The sequence below is a fragment of the Pholcus phalangioides genome, unplaced genomic scaffold, assembly GCF_987345545.1.
Source record: "Pholcus phalangioides strain wild (caught in Gottingen) unplaced genomic scaffold, Ppha-v1.0 ptg000022l_1, whole genome shotgun sequence".
Taxonomy (NCBI): Eukaryota; Metazoa; Arthropoda; class Arachnida; order Araneae; family Pholcidae; genus Pholcus; species Pholcus phalangioides.
In genome coordinates this window covers 11,973,530-11,990,311 of record NW_028301615.1, presented here as the reverse complement: position 1 = coordinate 11,990,311, position 16,782 = coordinate 11,973,530, and the positions used below count along the sequence as shown (strand labels likewise).

General features: G+C 34.8%; 1 protein-coding gene across 4 annotated transcripts in view; it reads left to right on the top strand.

The window, feature by feature from the left end:
* The window catches only part of Usp20-33 (Ubiquitin specific protease 20/33), a 70,906-nt gene that overhangs the window by 36,582 nt on the left and 17,542 nt on the right, over nt 1-16,782 (top strand). The window contains exons 11-17 of one of the 4 annotated variants that reach the window (XM_089249441.1): nt 3,553-3,667; nt 4,362-4,427; nt 7,966-7,998; nt 9,698-9,824; nt 12,119-12,188; nt 14,287-14,389; nt 16,152-16,233. In XM_089249441.1, coding sequence (XP_089105567.1) covers nt 3,553-3,667; nt 4,362-4,427; nt 7,966-7,998; nt 9,698-9,824; nt 12,119-12,188; nt 14,287-14,389; nt 16,152-16,233 — 596 coding nt within the window. Of the gene's footprint in view, nt 1-3,552; nt 3,668-4,361; nt 4,428-7,965; nt 7,999-9,697; nt 9,825-12,118; nt 12,189-14,283; nt 14,390-16,151; nt 16,234-16,782 lie in introns of all 4 variants that reach the window. The other 3 variants (XM_089249440.1, XM_089249442.1, XM_089249443.1) reach the window with 3 other exon arrangements.

Below are 16,782 nucleotides of genomic sequence, written 5' to 3'. Positions count from 1 at the left end.
GCAGTTAACTGAAAGGAATTGGTTTTGTTTGACAATTCAGATTTTTCAGCGGGTAACACAGATACCGATGCTCCAGTATCAACAAGGAAGTACAATCCGTTTTTATGATCATACACAAATAGGCGACATGCAATATTAGCATTTTCGCTGTGCGCCCCCAACGAATGCTCTACTCGTTTTTTGAGTGCTTGTAAGAGCAGGGCGCTGTGCCTTTGTGCGCTTTTTCTCTGAATTTCCTGTGGTACCAGTAAATTTGAGATGTCTGTCCCGCTGAGAGAGATTGGCGAGACCTAGATCGCGAACGATAACGAAAACGCTGACCATGAGGTTTAGTTTCTAATCTAGACAGGTGAGTGCAGATCTCATCTAATCTGGTATCGATTGGACACGGCTGGACTGAACTGGCTTCAGTGGGCTTGGTAACGCCCAATATGCCGTCTGCTATCTCCGCAAGCTTCGGGAAGTCGTCAGTGCTTATGGCTAATATCTGCTGAACAGCTACTGGCAATTGTTGTAACCGAAGGTTTTCAAAACTTTATCATCAAAATGCTTGCCAGCTAAATCGCGCATCTCCAATAGCAAACGTGACGGGCGCTTGTCACCCAAAACTAGGCCTTGCAAAAGAGCCTTTAACTTAGAAGATTCGGAATCGGCATACTGGGATATCAACCGCTCTTTCAGGGCATCATAGCTATTTTGAGCCGGTGGATTCATTAAGATATCCAAAATGACCGAGAGTTCCTGCTAAACTAGTAAATTACTAGTAAAAAAAACTAGTAAAAACCTAAACTAGTAATTACATTGTTGAATTTCGTCGAGTCAGCGCTAATTTTGGAGAGCAAAAATTGCGATTCTTTCTGTTTGAACCACAATTCCGGGCGATTTCGCCAGAACGGAGGCATTTTTACTGCGACTGGGTTGATTTCCATCGATTCGGGTTGAGTCGTTGACATCGTGGCGTTTGCGACACACAAATCAAGAGAAGTTCAAAAAGAGCCTACCGTATGCTTGACAACATCTTCAGAAGGTGATGACAGCATCTGTTTTCATCGGAAACCGTAAAACGCCGGTAGCCGAAAACACAAGTTCACGGTCGTAGCACAAACAACGTGGTCGGGAAAGGGAAACAGCAACTTGCATCTCACATGTTCAAAAAAAAAAACAGGTCACCACTGTTACGCTGTTGGAAGCGCGACGTCGTTCGGTAGGCTAGCTCACAAGTAGAATATAGCGATTGTTAATTATTTACATGTTTTATTTACAATTTATACAACCATTATAACTTTAATAGCAGGAGCGTGTGGCAGACGTACGGAGAAGCCGAATGGAAAAAAAAACGATAGTGATAGTCAGCTTTGACTACATAAAAATACACATGTTGCCACACTGACATAAATAATAATAACAATAAAAAAGAATGATGGTCGAGTGGTTATAGTGCCGGACTCGTGATGCGAGGATCCGGGTTCGAACCCCACAGTGGTGGTCGGCTGAAGTTGGTTTTCTGTGGTTCCCAACTTCAAGGCGCAAATGCGAGCCGATCTCCCCGTTAAAAAGTCTCGCCACAGAGAGCAACAGTCCTACAACGGTAAATCATTCAACCATAACACTTCACTCATAGTTTGTAAAACTGGGGGCAGATGACAGCACTACACATAACAAGCATTACACAGAAACAAAAACTTTACGTCAGATAGCACTACACGTACACGCACATTCCCGCATGTACCGATTCGTTGAGGGGTTCCGCGGCGGGGGGGGGGGTGCATGTGTGGGTAGCAGTAGTAGGTAGGGGCTTGGGATCCATGATGTTCTTAACTCAGCCACCTCGTTGGGCAATTTGCCTGTTGTGGCGTTGTATTTGTATTTGTATAATAAACAGTTGAAAAAGGGTCACTACAAGCCTCATATTGACACATACAGAAAGTGTGACCGCCTTCACATATGAATCCTCAAGATTGGATGGTGCCTTTCAGAATGTCAGCAAAGCATTTTGTGATCCAAATGAAACAATGATTTCTTTTCATTTTCGAGTCTTATGAAGAATTTTTCATGAGAAGAATGGTGGACATAGAGAAACTACCAATTATTTGGCACAATATTTTCTGAATTCATGTCACCAAGAATTTTGGGGAATTCCAATTTAAATGTTCACTAAAGGATGGGGAACTTTTCAGAACTTGCAGTATTAAGAGAAGAGGACGAGACTGTCTGCAAATAACGTATGTTTGCATATTGCTTATGAGGAACCAGTAAAAATTCAAAAGAAGTAGTATGACGACATTCTTTCTTTGTTGCAATTTGTTGATTCCCTATACCTGCTGTTCTCAACCTTGTTTCTCTCTCACGGAGCCCTATCCAGTATATAATTTTTATGGCGGAGCCCTGTGTGACTCAAAGAGCTTTTTTTTGTACATAATTTTTATGACAGAACCTTGTAGGCCTCTTTTATTTATTTAGCATGGAGCACCACCGGTTGAGAACCCCTGCTCTATACCATACATTCTAACAAAAACTTCATTCATCTGAGGATGCCTCTGTTTACGTTAGTGACATCGAACAAAGAAGAATCTACATGATAAAGCAAAACACTTGTTATTTAGGAGGAAGGTGAGAAATTTAAAAAGTTTTGGCATAATAACCCTTTCTTAGAGGAATAAACATAATTTAAATTTGAAATGTATGTGTGTGTGTTGATGACTTGTCTTACTTTGATATTTAATATGTTCATTTGTTAGTTGTTAATATTGCGTTATTTAGTAATATAATAAGTTTATTTGTTAATATTGTGACTTAGAACAAAGATTGAAAATAAAAATTCTTGGAGTTATCATGTTCTGACCACATCACAACATTTGGTCAGAACAAGATATCTCCATTTCTTGCTAATTACAACTAATTAGAAATGAGATAAATGCACAGATACGAGCATATGGCTAAACATGCTAATGTATGATATTTTCATTTGTATTTGTATGTATACTTGATTTCTGATTTTTAAAATGAGAATGAAATTAAAAATGCTTATATCTCAAAACTGTGATTTTGGAGTTATGTTCTGACCAAACACCACAGAATTGTGAAGTATACTTACTGAGATTGAATCTATAATGTTTGTTTCTAGGACACTAATGTTCTTTTAAAAACAACCTAGAATACTGTATAATCCTGGTCAATAAGACATTTGATTACTGTACCTAATGACATCGGGAGATTTCATGATTTTGAAACTGGTGCCACCCTTGCCTTGCCTTGCCTGATTAAAGGTGTAATTTCACTTCGGTGCGGGAGAGGATGCCAAGATAACCGTACAAGATACGGGTGCCTGAAAAAAAAATGTTTCCGTTCCAAGTGGTTAACGCTCCAACCTTTTGGCATGGGAGAATGGATTTTCAGGATTTGCTATAAACTATAGGTTTTGTTTTTTTTATTATCTTTTGTGTTTTTCTCAAAATTAGTTCTGCGTTACAAATGATCATAAACCTCTGCATTAATTTAATAATTTTCAAATAATTCATTATACATATAAATGAATATTATCACATCTTATAGGTTCTATGTATACACCTGAAACGATTTCGCCATGAAGTGATGTTCTCTTCTAAAATAGGCAGTTATGTGTCTTTTCCATTGGAAGGGCTTGACATGTCACCATTTCTTCACAAATGTAAGATTTTTTTCTAATGTTAAGAAATTTTACTTTGTATTCAAAGATTTAAAAAAAAATTCTGTATTTGTCTATTTATGTTTTAACTTGTTAATGAATATATTTTTTGAAAAACAAAATCAAGCAGCTTCAGATTTTACCTGACATTGCTGGGGGAGATCTTAATGCCTCTAGATATAAAAGCATTAATTTCTGTGCAGGGAGGTGGGAAAACCTGTTGGAGGCAGGAAACTGCAAAGGGCTAACTAAAACATCCAAGAAAGGAAGCTCTGTTGTTTTTTTTTTATATCCCAGCAATAGGCGGAATACAGAGGTATACAGAATTTGAAATTTTGAGGATGTCATAATGTTTGTGTTTTGGTCTAAAAGAGCAATCTCCTGTGGTTGCCCATTATCCTTTATGTCTATGAAATTAAAGAGATAATTTGTTAGTAAAATGTTTGAAAGAGGAGTGATTGCTTTTGTTCATTTTAGTTGGGGATTATAATTTTGAATTATTATGAAGGAAAAAAAAGTTTTGCAACCTGTAGAGTGATTTAGAATGACTTTTCACACAAATTCAGTTTAAATTTTCTAACAACTTTTTAAAAAAATATGCATAACACACCATTTGTCTGTTTATTTTAGACTGAAATATTCACAAATAGTTTTGAATGTTTTAATATTTCAATCACAAATAGTTCTTCTTTCTCAGCTTGCCCTTCTTCTGTTACCAATTATGATCTTGCTGCAGTTATATGCCATCACGGAACAGCTGGCTGTAAGTTTAATTCACTCACATTTTTTTTTTATTAGTTGTACTACAGTGAGAGACATAATTATAAGACACTACAAATATTTGTGAAAAAAACAAAGAATATTTCCCCCCACAATAATGAAACCTAAGTACATGTATCTGTCATGTTGTTTACAATTGTGAGTGAAATTACAAGGATGTCCGAGAAATAGTTTTTGATATTTTAATATTTTTGTGAATTCCAGTAAGAAATTAGTGGGACAAAAATATAAGACATTTTCATTTTCATCATTTTAAAATAGTGTAGCATTGCGTCACTTTATGCAAATCATTTTTCTACATTACTAGATAACAAACTAATGAAAATATTTCCTCTTTGCAAGTACCTCATCAGTACAAAAAATGCCACATGGTACAGTGCAGCAAAAAAGTGAAATTCATGAAATTTGTCTATTGCGTGTCACTGGTTTTTCTAAAACATACACTGCTGGCCACCGTAAATGCAACACCCTGAAGGAAGCATGCAAATAATATGAAATTTACAACATGCATTAGTGGAGGTGAGATATGCAAATGATTAGAATTTCAGCGCAGACGCACATCACGCGCGCCTGTGGCGCCACTTCAAAGCGCTATTTAAGGCTTGGAGATTTCGACGATTTGAAGTACGGCAATTGTGTTTTTCTTGTGGTTTTTTCAAAAAAACGATCAATTATGCCTTGTAGAAAACAGCGATCATCTTTTGATCAAGTATCCGAGTTCGACAGAGGAAGGATAGTGGCCTACCGAGATTGTGGATTATCTTTCAGGAAAATCGGTAGTCGTGTTGGACGAAACCAAACAACTGTAATGCGGATATGTGATTGTTGGATGCAGGAGGGTACGACGGACCGACGTGTTCGATCGCATCCACCTCAGTGCACCACTTCACGTGATGACAGGCGTATTGTGCGTATGGCAGTGACGGATCGCTAAGCCACATCACGAACCATAGCACAGCACATTCAGTCTGTACCGCATCATCCAGTGTCTGCGCGTACCATTCGATGCCGTTTACAGCAGAGTGGTCTGTCCGCAAGACGTCCATTGCTTCGTCTACCCTTGACGCAGAACCACAGACGTCTCCGCCGCCAATGGTGTGATGAAAGAAGGATGTGGACAGCACAATGGAATGAAATTGTCTTTACTGACGAGTCACGCTTCTGTCTGCAACACCCCGATAGTCGGATTCGAGTCTGGAGACACTGTGGAGAGAGGATGCTGAACAGCTGCGTTATGCACCGCCACACTGGTCCTGCACCGGGTATTATGGTATGGGGCGGTATTGGATATCACTCTCGCACTCCTCTAGTACGCATTGCCGGTACTTTAAAAATCCAGCGCTACATCTCCGAGGTGTTGGAGGGAGCCAGTTGTCCTTCCTTACCTTCAGGGCTTGCCCACAGCCATATTTCAACCGGATAATGCGCGACCACATGTGGCACGCATTGTCCAAAGGTTCTTCGTCAATCGCCAGATTGAATTGCTTCCCTGGCCAGCTCGCTCTCCGGATCTTTCGCCGATAGAAAACATGTGGTCCATGGTTGCTCAACTATTGACCCAGATTACATCCCCAGCTGCCACACCAGATCAACTTTGGCAACGCGTGGAAGCTGCTTGGTCTGCTGTACCCCAAGAACACATCCAAAGTCTCTTTGAATCAATGCCGAGGCGTGTGGCAGCGGTGATCTCCAACAATGGCGGCTACTCTGGCTACTGATTTTGGCAGGAACCACACTTCACAGAAGTCTATAAATTTAATCATTTGATGCTTGGTCAACATGTTATCTACAAAATAAATATTGTTGCGATATCTCTTGTCTTTCTTGGTGTTGCAATTTGGGTGGCCAGCAGTGTATATAGCAAATGAAATGGATGCTCTCGATGTGCCGTCACAAATTGTTTAAACCGTCGAATATGTGATTTTATAGAAAAACAATCTGGGCGTCCCCCATGCTTGTCTACCTCATCAAAGAGCAATGTTTGTGCTCTAGCATTAAGGAGCAAAATGTCATCCAGAAATATAAAATCTTCCTTACAACTTCAGTACTTGCAGAGAACAATTTCTAGAGTTTTAAGGTCAAGTAACAAGTAACATCAAATTAATGAAAGTCAAGAAAAAACCTCCATTAACTTTGAAACACAAAAAGGATCATTTGACTCTCGCAAAACATACCATGCCTTGGGCTCATCAGTTGTATTCTACTCTGTTCTCCAATGAAAAAAAAATCAATCTTGATGATCCAAATGGTTTCTATTCATATTGGCATGTTTTGAGGTCTGCCATGCTTCAGTTAATAAGCCGTCAAATGGGTGGTAGTTCAGTGATGGTTTGGGGAAGCATTTTCTGCCCAAGGAAAGACCGATGTAGTTTTTCCGCCCTCAAGGATGAATTCAAAAAGTTACGTAAAACTTTTGCAGGAGCAACTTGGTATATACAGTATAAAGAAGTTCTTTGAGGTGAATATTGCATATTCCAACAAGATAATGTGCCAAATTCACATGTCAGGTCACACAAAGTAGTGGTTAAGAAAGAAAACATCAATGTTCTTGCATTACCGGCTCATTCCCTTCACCTCAAGCCCATGGAAAACTTGTGGGGCATCCTTTGCAGATCACTATACGCAGGTAGGAGACAATTTTCTTCCATCGAACATCTAAAAGCCGCCCTATCACAGGCTTGGAATGATGTCTCTTGTGACACTCATTGATTTGGTTGAATTCATGCCAAATCGCATTTTTGCTTTGGCATGATAATGCATGCTAATGTAAAATGGTTTTTACATTAACAACAGGTGGTTGTACAAAATATTCATTTTGGTAAATTTATATGTGATTTGTTTGAATTTTATTTTACTTTTCCCTCAAGAATCAGTAGGTGTCTTATAATTCTGTCCATACTACATTTTCTGTTTTTCGATAAAATAATGTGAAAATATTTATTCTAAATTTCAATATTCGGTATAAAGTTATTTTTTGCCATCATAAAACAGCTTGAAAGTTTTGATATTTTTTACTTTGCTCCTTCTTGTGATTTCACTAAAATTTAAGAGTGTCTTATAATTATGTCTTGCACTGTATATTTCACTGCTTGATAAATATGAGTGTTTTTTCAGATAGGCTTTGTTTCAGGGAGACCATGCTAAGACCATCAGCATTTCTATTTTTTAAGGACACGGGCTGTTACATACCACATGCTTGTGCTTGAAGAATTTTTGATATTGTTGTCAAAATAAAATATATAGACTACTCGGGGTTACGCAAAGTTGACATTGGGAAATTGGATTTAAACAGGATGAAAAAAGTTGATACATTTGTGTTACTCATTCTCTAGTATTAAATCCCTATGTGGTACATTATAAGTTTTCACCCTATAATGTCAACATTGTATTGGTGTAAGTTTTCTCTGATACAAAATTAAATTGCTGAACTCCATTTTACGTAAGTCAATTCCAGAGTACCTAAGGGAAAAATAACCATATCTTCATAACTCCATCTATTTCTCGAAAACTTCTCTTTACAGGTCATGACCTTGGTTCTTCTGAAAAACTTTATGGTATGTCACTTAATTCTGTTTCTCATTTATTGCATTCACTGGTTGGGGGCCAGGGGAGTGGTTGGTATATTTTCAATGAAAAAACTATTCTGAGGGGGTTTGTTGTACATTGTTGCTGCTCCTATGAGTCATCACTGTTGAACACACACAGAAAAACCATTATAAATAAAGATGATTTCCATACCTTTTGTCATATCTACTAAATTTATATGAAATGGACGTTTCTGGTGGTAAATGTTTTTTGATTGATTCATGGTTATAATAGTGGCTAACCATTTGCTGTATAACAATGAAAAAAAATTAGTTCTTGAGGTATCGCCTTATATTAGATAATTTTAAGAGAAGAAAGAAAGGTTATATGATGTATGACCATGTCACATACTATATTCATAATTTCTTTAATATTTTGTTTCATCCATGTTTTTAATATCAACTTTTTAATAAAACAAATTAGATTCTTATATCTTTATATATTTAAATTGTCTTTTTTTTTTTCTTAAAAATATATTCTTTGATTTTGATAGCTGCCTTGCAATGTATGAATATCAAATAGTCTGCTGTAGAACAGATGGTGTTAAATGTTTGAATTCTTTCACAGTTTTTCTCATATGAATGTTCAATTTTTTTCAAAAAATTTTGTCACTTTTCCCCTACCCAACGCCAAATATTTGTAACAAATTTTTTTTTTCTGTATCATGTGATACTGATATAGAAAATAAAAATAGTTTGTGGTTGAAATTAGTTTGATATGTGAGAGTTAGAAATAAAAATCTACCCAAAAATAAAAATCGGTAGAGAATGTTTATTTTTTTTGATTTGTGCTAAAAACCAGTGGTTCCCAACCTTTTTTCTTCCCACACTCCCAGAGCAATGCAACTTACATTTCCACACCCCCTTGGATAATACATTTTTTATTTGTTAGAAAATTGGTTTTTTCTGCAATTGATTACATTAATTATCAATAATTTCTATGAATCCTTTTACTTATTGTTTAATGCCTTTTCCGCAATGGCTAATATTTAACTCTGGCTTTAAAATTCAAAACTCTGGCTAATTAAAAAACGAAACTAAAGAAAGTTACTATTTCTTAACATTTTTTGAGATTTGTAAACAAATATTCATTAAAAATAGTTCTTCATTTATTGATTCTAGCCACAACTATAAATTAATGTTTCTTTGACACTTGACTGAATTTTTTGACATTTTTCCTAAGTCGTGTGTTCACACACGACGGTTTCAAATCTAAGCACAACATGCTTATAATGTGAGGTACAAATGTAAACAAACCATGAAATAGTTGAAGTAAATAATTGTATTTTTCAAGTGTGATTGCTAATTGAGAAAGAAACTTTTACAACACAAAATTCGTATGACATTTTTGTCAGCAGAAGTCAGAAGATGAGTCAAAATATTATGTTCAAAAATGCTCTCCCACACTGCTGGTTGGGAACCACTGTGCTAAATTATGTCATTTGACCTTTAGTAAGACCACAATAAGAGTTAATAATTTATCTTATACAAATATAAATAACTTCTAAAAAAATTTATACATTATTTTTCTACACTTTCAAACATAATTTTTCAACTTGTAAATTAATGAACATTATGCTATTTATTGTTCATTAGCATGCAAGTTATGTCAGTTCATAATTTTATTGGTATGCAAATGTTTTTTATTATCATCTTTTATTTTTCTTAGCTGGTCATTATACAGCATATGCTTTGAACTGCCTCAATGAACAGTGGTATGAATTTGATGACCAATATGTGACTGCTGTAGATCCACAAGTTGTTCAAAACTGTGAAGCTTATGTATTATTTTACAGGTATATGAGCATTTTGTTTTGTACAATTTATGTCCATGATCAATTTTTCTTTTTAATTTTCTCTTTTTAAAGAGAATAAAGAAAATGCTATGAAGAAAAGTTAGCATATAATTTTAAGTTGAGTTGGTATCCATAGATATAGAAAATGTTTTGACAGGTGACGGAGGAGTCAGTTTATTAGATAAAAATTACAATTTTTTAAGCAAAATTCTAACAGTACCAGAGATAGAAATTTATTAATATACAGTGATACCTTGGTTTTCTTTGATAACCCGTCCGAAAAACAATTGGCGAAATCCGAAACTGTTGAAAACTAATGCAATTTTATTTCCATATGAATCAATGTAAGTCCAATTAATTCGTTATAGACTCTCCAAAATAATACCAAAAAACATTTTATAGAGAATAAATATAGTTTTTAATGCTGAAAACAATAAGAAATTAATATAAAATGGATATAAAAGACTGATATAAAGAATAAATGAACATTTAACATGGAATTTAAATTTTTATACCTTTCTGAAGACTTCTTTGCATATGGAAGATGGCGAGGGGGAGAGAGAGGTGCTGATATTATTGTTTGGAAGAGGAATCCCCAAAGCTTCCTAGATAGATTATATAGGTATAGATGTACTAGTTGTATCTAGGAGGCTTTGGAATCCCCCTCCATAAGGACCTTAGGTTTCAAGGAACTATCTGGAGTCACTTCCCTTCTTGTTCTTTTGGCACTAGAACTAGCTTCAGAGTCAGTGGACCCATGTCACAAGAAAGCTGTTCAAAGAGTTGTTCAGAATAACTTTTCCTGGCCGCTTTCTTCGAAGGGCTGCTGGCTCTGGAAACATTCTTTCGTCCCATAGAATTGTTTGACTAGATGCGCAGGGTGATGTTCATACAATGAGAAACAATGTCACACTGAGCAGGAGAATGAAAATTAGCATCGAGGTAACGTGGGCGCAGCGACAAAATCCAAGGCAACTGATGAAAACGAGACATTTTTTGCAGAAAAAAACAACAAAAACTGTGGTATTTTTTACTGTATATTTATTAGTTTGCATGGTGCAACAAAAACTACTATTAATCACTTTTGATGATCAGAAGCCATGTGTGCAGCTTCTGCTTTGTAACGTTGTTTGCCCCTTCAATAAATTGTTTGATGTTTGTCATAACTGTGCATGGTCACCAAGATGAGTTTTCAACTTTGGATGTTTAAGCAATGCTGTATAGTGGCATGTAACATGAATTGTATGTGATATGACACCTATGTACATAATTTTGGAATGTTCTTAACTCTATATATATACAAAATTAATTTTCTGTGTGTTTAAGTTCTCCATACAAATCTACAATTTTAGATCTATTGTTGCCAAATTTTGCATATATATATCAAACATGACCCAGATTGAACGATAGGCTACTTTAAAGTTTGACATAGCTGGGCAAATGCCGAAATGGGCAAAGAAACTGTAGTGCAACAATGGTTTCCCCAACAATCACTTTCGGAATGTTCACTGTGGTTCCCAAAAATGTTTTTCAGACATGCATATGCCTTTACAGTGGTTTTTCACTTCTTTAATGCTGCCAGTATTATGTATAACAGTTCATCCCTTCATATATAATGGTTTGTCACTTTTTTTAGTCCTCCCAGTAATAGAAAACCTGGGCAGCACCAGGTATAGCTAGTGTAATAATTCAGCATAATTCATTTTACACAGTTATTGATAAGATATTCTTATCATTAATGGGAAACAGAAGTTTTTTATTTCTTGTGACCATTATCATTATTTTTTTATCAAACTGTTGTGTTTATATTTGATGAGTTTGTATCATCTATAAATCTTTACTTCTGTTTTGAGAAAATGTTGCATGCACACATGCATGCTGCAGACATAATGAAGAGCACAATGTTATCTCATGAATTTGTATAATATTTTTCTGTAAAATAATTTCAATAGTTTTTATGCATTGTATTTGAAATTCTGCTTAGTACTTTTCCAAATGGGAAAATGTTTTCAAGACTATCCAGTAAACAACTTTAAATGCATTAACGTGATTTGTTATATACAATATAAATCAATTCATCAAGCCAAGGTTCTGGAGAACATTGTTGGTGTTGAACAGAATATTAAACTTTTATTTGGTTAAATATTGAACTAAAGTTGCAAGTCATAAATAACACTGTAGATAATTAAATATTAATTAAAAAAATGATTGATTAAAAAAATGGTTATGAATTAAGTTTTATTTTATACATAATGTACTTATCTATACATGAAATATTTAAACAATATTTACAGGAAATCAACTGAAGAAATCGTAAAAAAAAGGCAGAGAGCTGTTGAATTGTTGGAGCGTAGTAAAAATGAAGTATGTATGTTAATAGAAAAACAACTTGGAAGAGCAGATGTCTTTACATAATAATACTCAAAAAATCGTCAATGAATAAGGCAAATACCAGGAAATATTAAAAAATTCCTAATGCATTTGGACACGCTATGGGTGTCGTCTTCAGAGGATAAGAGTATCATGCTGACCTAGTTTTCTACTTGGATTGAGTACCAAATCTTCAATCTCGGTTGCTCAGCGGAACGGAAAAACAAGATATCTGTTCAAGTCAAATGTTGTGGCAAGAATGAAGCGAAGTGCCTGAGTGTAAGTCTTTTGTAACAACCTGATTGGCTGCTTGCGAAATGGAACTATCCGATTTTCTTTAAATTCCCACTCATAATGAGTTTAAACCATGGCGATGCGATCGGTGGTGTTGATTTACTGTTGTCTACTAATTTATTTTTGAAGGCCCGGTTGTATGTGTCTTCGTAAAAGTCTAAATCGGCCGTGGATTTCACTGTAAAAAATCAACCATCACCGCTCACTCCTGGCAAGAGAGCCATAGATTCAAATTTCAGGAAGCGAAAGTTTTTCACAAAGTGAAATCCACGACCGATTTAGACTTCTACAAAGGCACATACATCCGGACCTTCAAAAATAAATTAGCAAACAGTAAATCAACACCACCAATTGCATCACCATGGCTTAAATTCATTAGAATGTCATTAGAAGCAGAAATTTAAAGAAAATTTGAATAGACCGATCGGATAGCTCCATTTTGCAAGCAGCCAATCAAGAAAAAGATGCATGCAAAAGACTTACACGCAGGTGCTTCGCTTTATTCTTGCCACAACATTTGACTTGAACAGACGTATTGTTTTTCCGTTTCGCTGAGCAACCGAGATTGAAGATTTGGTACTCAATCCAAGTGGGAAACTTGATCAGCGTGATACTCTCCTCTGAAGACGACACTCGTACCGTTTCGAAATACCTTAGGAATTTTTTATTATTTCCTGGTATTTTCCTTATTCATTGACGATTTTCTGAATAGTAAACCAATTACTATAATTTCCTGTCTATAATCAGCAAATTATATGTTAAACAAAATCAGACACACTTAGTGCAAATTATAGACTATTGTCTGAATAATTATAGCAGTCTCACTAATTCAGCACATATCAGACTATAGGGTTATGGTGGATTATCAAAAATCGTGGGTTATTGGAAGATAGTGAAAAAGACCCATTAAATAATATCAACTTTTCTATGCACAGACAGGCAATCTACTATACAGCGAGTTTACTATATTAAAAACCATTGTGTAAAACATTTTTTTTAAATAATGGAGGACTTAAACTAAGGCAAATAGAGGGACAGACCTTTTTAAAGAAAAATATCACCAACAACCGCCTTTCATTCTCAAGATTGCATTAGTGTCAGGGTGATTATTTCACCTGTATTTTACAAGATAGAATTATTATTTCCAATTGTCATATTTGGTTATACCACACATTTTTTGGGGGAAGTTCATATTTTCCAAGTTTATTAAGAAAGGTTAAATGTTTATATGAATTGGGGTAATTTTTTTCTGGAAATATGGACTATACAGATCATTATTAGAATGTCAACCCCAAGACCTAATGAAAATCTCACCATGCTTTATGTGCATTCAAATTAAAAGGTTAGTGATGTTTTTGTTTAACACATTAGTATATGGAGTCAGATTATAGGAAGTCTTTTATGCCTCAAGTCAGCTAAATTTGCAGTTACAGATTATAGGCAGGAAATTACAGTGAGTATTTCCAGTTTTTAAATCTTTCTTGTTTTTGAATTGGAAAATTTCATTATTAGATTTTATTTTTTCAAGATTGACAGCTTTTTTTGTTCATTAAAATCAATCTCTGTTTTCATGCTCTTATTCATAATTTTTTTTATGAGTCATGTTTTTCTTTCCTTTTTTTTAAAAATTTTTTTATTTTTCCTTTGCAGTAGTGAATGGCACCCAACAACATTCAATTCTTTATACTCCAGTTCAGTAGATTGCTATGCTCATAAGCTCTTCTGAATTTTCCATATGCGAGTAATTAAATTTTAAATGCTAACTAAATATCCTCTGAAATATTTATTTCTATAGCAGGGGTTGTTGCAGTTTCACATATCTAAGCAGTGGATCAACAAATTCAATAACTTTGCTGAGCCAGGTCCAATCACAAATACAGATTTTCTTTGCACCCATGGAGGTATGCTTTGAAATAATTATTTTCTGAAAAGTATTTTCAATATCTATCAAGATTTTAAGGAGACATCATGTTAGTTTGATAATGTTATGCATGTATGTGCAGGAAAGTAAACAATTGTCTGTGCTTTTGCCGTAGTGTGTCTTTAGGTTTGTCCTTCTGTCTTCTGCATGTCCATGCATAGGGTTGATGCTATTGTGGCCATGTCAAAGTTTGACCTTCATAGGGTCATTTTTCTTGCTTCTGTTCAACAGAATTATCAATTATGAGTGATGAATGGGTTGCACCACAATGCAAAGAATTACAAGAAGTAAAATCAGTTCAGAGAATAGAGAGATAGATATTGGGCAGACATATTCAAACTTTGTAACCTTGAAAGCAGCACAAAGTTCAAAATTTTGCCAGTTTTGATGAAGGCTTTTTTTATCTTTAGCACATGGTAATGCAGACAGTGAAAGAGAGTTCAGTGTTAACCAAAGTCTGTTTGAACAGCGAAAAATCTGTCGTTCCAATGCTTTAAAAGAATAAGACACACAAAATCTTATGTTCAAGGGCATGAAAAATTCGAAAAAAATTGGTGTTAAGATGTTGAACTTCTGAAAGCGACTCGTGATTCGTATAGAAAATATTGTAACAGGCTTCAGGCTGAGAAAAACAGCAGAAAAAAACATTTTTAATTTATTAACATGCTATTATGTTGAGAAATTGTTTAAGCAAATAAGGTATTTATATTTTTCTCATTTTTTGCATTTCGCTTTTAAATTTAATCATTTCTTTAAATTCTGTGAGAAGCTAACTTTTTTCATGAAAACCCTTATTATATTCTACATGCACTTTTTTTTTTGCCATATCAGGATGATTAAGATTTTGGTGTTCAAGCAGCAGAAATTCTTGCTGCATAGGTTTTTAGTATGCATGGTGCTTAATTTGAAAAGAATCTAATAATTTTTATTCGTCATTTCTGTAATTCATGTTTTAGTAGTGACAGATAAGATACTTCAGAAAAAATTTAAATAGGCTTTAATTTGTGAAGGAAATTTATAAAGAATTTATTCGTTCCAACCATTTTTGCCACAACTTTTGGCATTTCACGGAAAAATTACTCCTTATATTGCAGATACAGTTAGTTTTTAGTTCTGCTCCATTTTCAAAATTTCTGCTCCAAAAATGAAAGTTTCTGCTCCAAAATAGAATGAGGGGCGCTTGCACCCCTGAACATGGCATTTTTTAAGCTGATCCCTCATAGAGAGGAAATATAGCCTATATTGTCTTTAACTACATCACAGATACACTGTGAAACAATTGTGAGCTGTACAAGGTCCTTGATACAATGATAAATTTCTCTACAGTGATATTTTTCAAATCTTTTGTGTGTGTGCGTGGAATTTCCTTTAATCTAATGTGAAAATCCTCTTGGTCCTATTATATCCTTTATATTAAACCCTCATTGAAGTTCTTCCATAAATATTTTTTAAACATATTTTGAAACAACTATAATATTCTTTTTACATTTCACTTAAAATTGACTTCAGTATATGTTTAGCACCTTGCTAGTGTTTATTATTTCGAGGGCTGTTCACATGCAAATGCTCTGTGTGCATATTTTCTTTTTTTAAATAGTTAAATGACAGATGTGCTGAGAGGATAACCTCTGGGATAATTTTTTTTTATTGTGCATAGTTTTAAGTTTTCAAGATTTAAGTTGTTTTTAGTGAAAAAGCTAAATAGGAATAATAAAAAAAAAGCCCTAACGATTTTTTTCCAGGTGTTCCACCTAACCGAGCACAATATGTGGAAGAATTATGTATAGTTTTACCTCAAGCTGTGTGGGAGTATTTGCATGACACGTAAGTTGTTCCTTGATTTTTTTCTTGAAGTTTTTTATTATCACTTATAACTATTCGGCAGAAAAGAGGTGTGCATGTATAATGCACAAGTACCTACGTAGATATTTTGACTAATGAAGGAACAATTTACAAATTTGTAACGTGTAAGGCTTTTGTTAACCAGATAAAAGATTCTTGGGCTGATCATATTTTGGTTTCACTCTAATTTTTGTTTGAGCTGTGGCATGTTCAGTACTAATTTGATGTTGGACAGAGCCTGTATTTATACATTTGTCTGGATTGGTTTCCAGTGGTCTGTCAGAATTGAACTAAAGAACTTTCACTGTATATTTGCTGATTTCCTAGGTATATATGGTTATTTGATTAAATGGTGCTTGGCGTGCCAAGTTCTTGGTCAAGTAGAGGTGCAATATCTGATTTAGGCCGGTATTACATTATAAAAGTTTGATAAAATCCATTTTATAAAACTTGAAAAATCTAATCAATAAGGTTATTGGTTACATTCTAGAAAATGCAACCGTTGACTTTATTGGCTGCATTTTTCAAGTT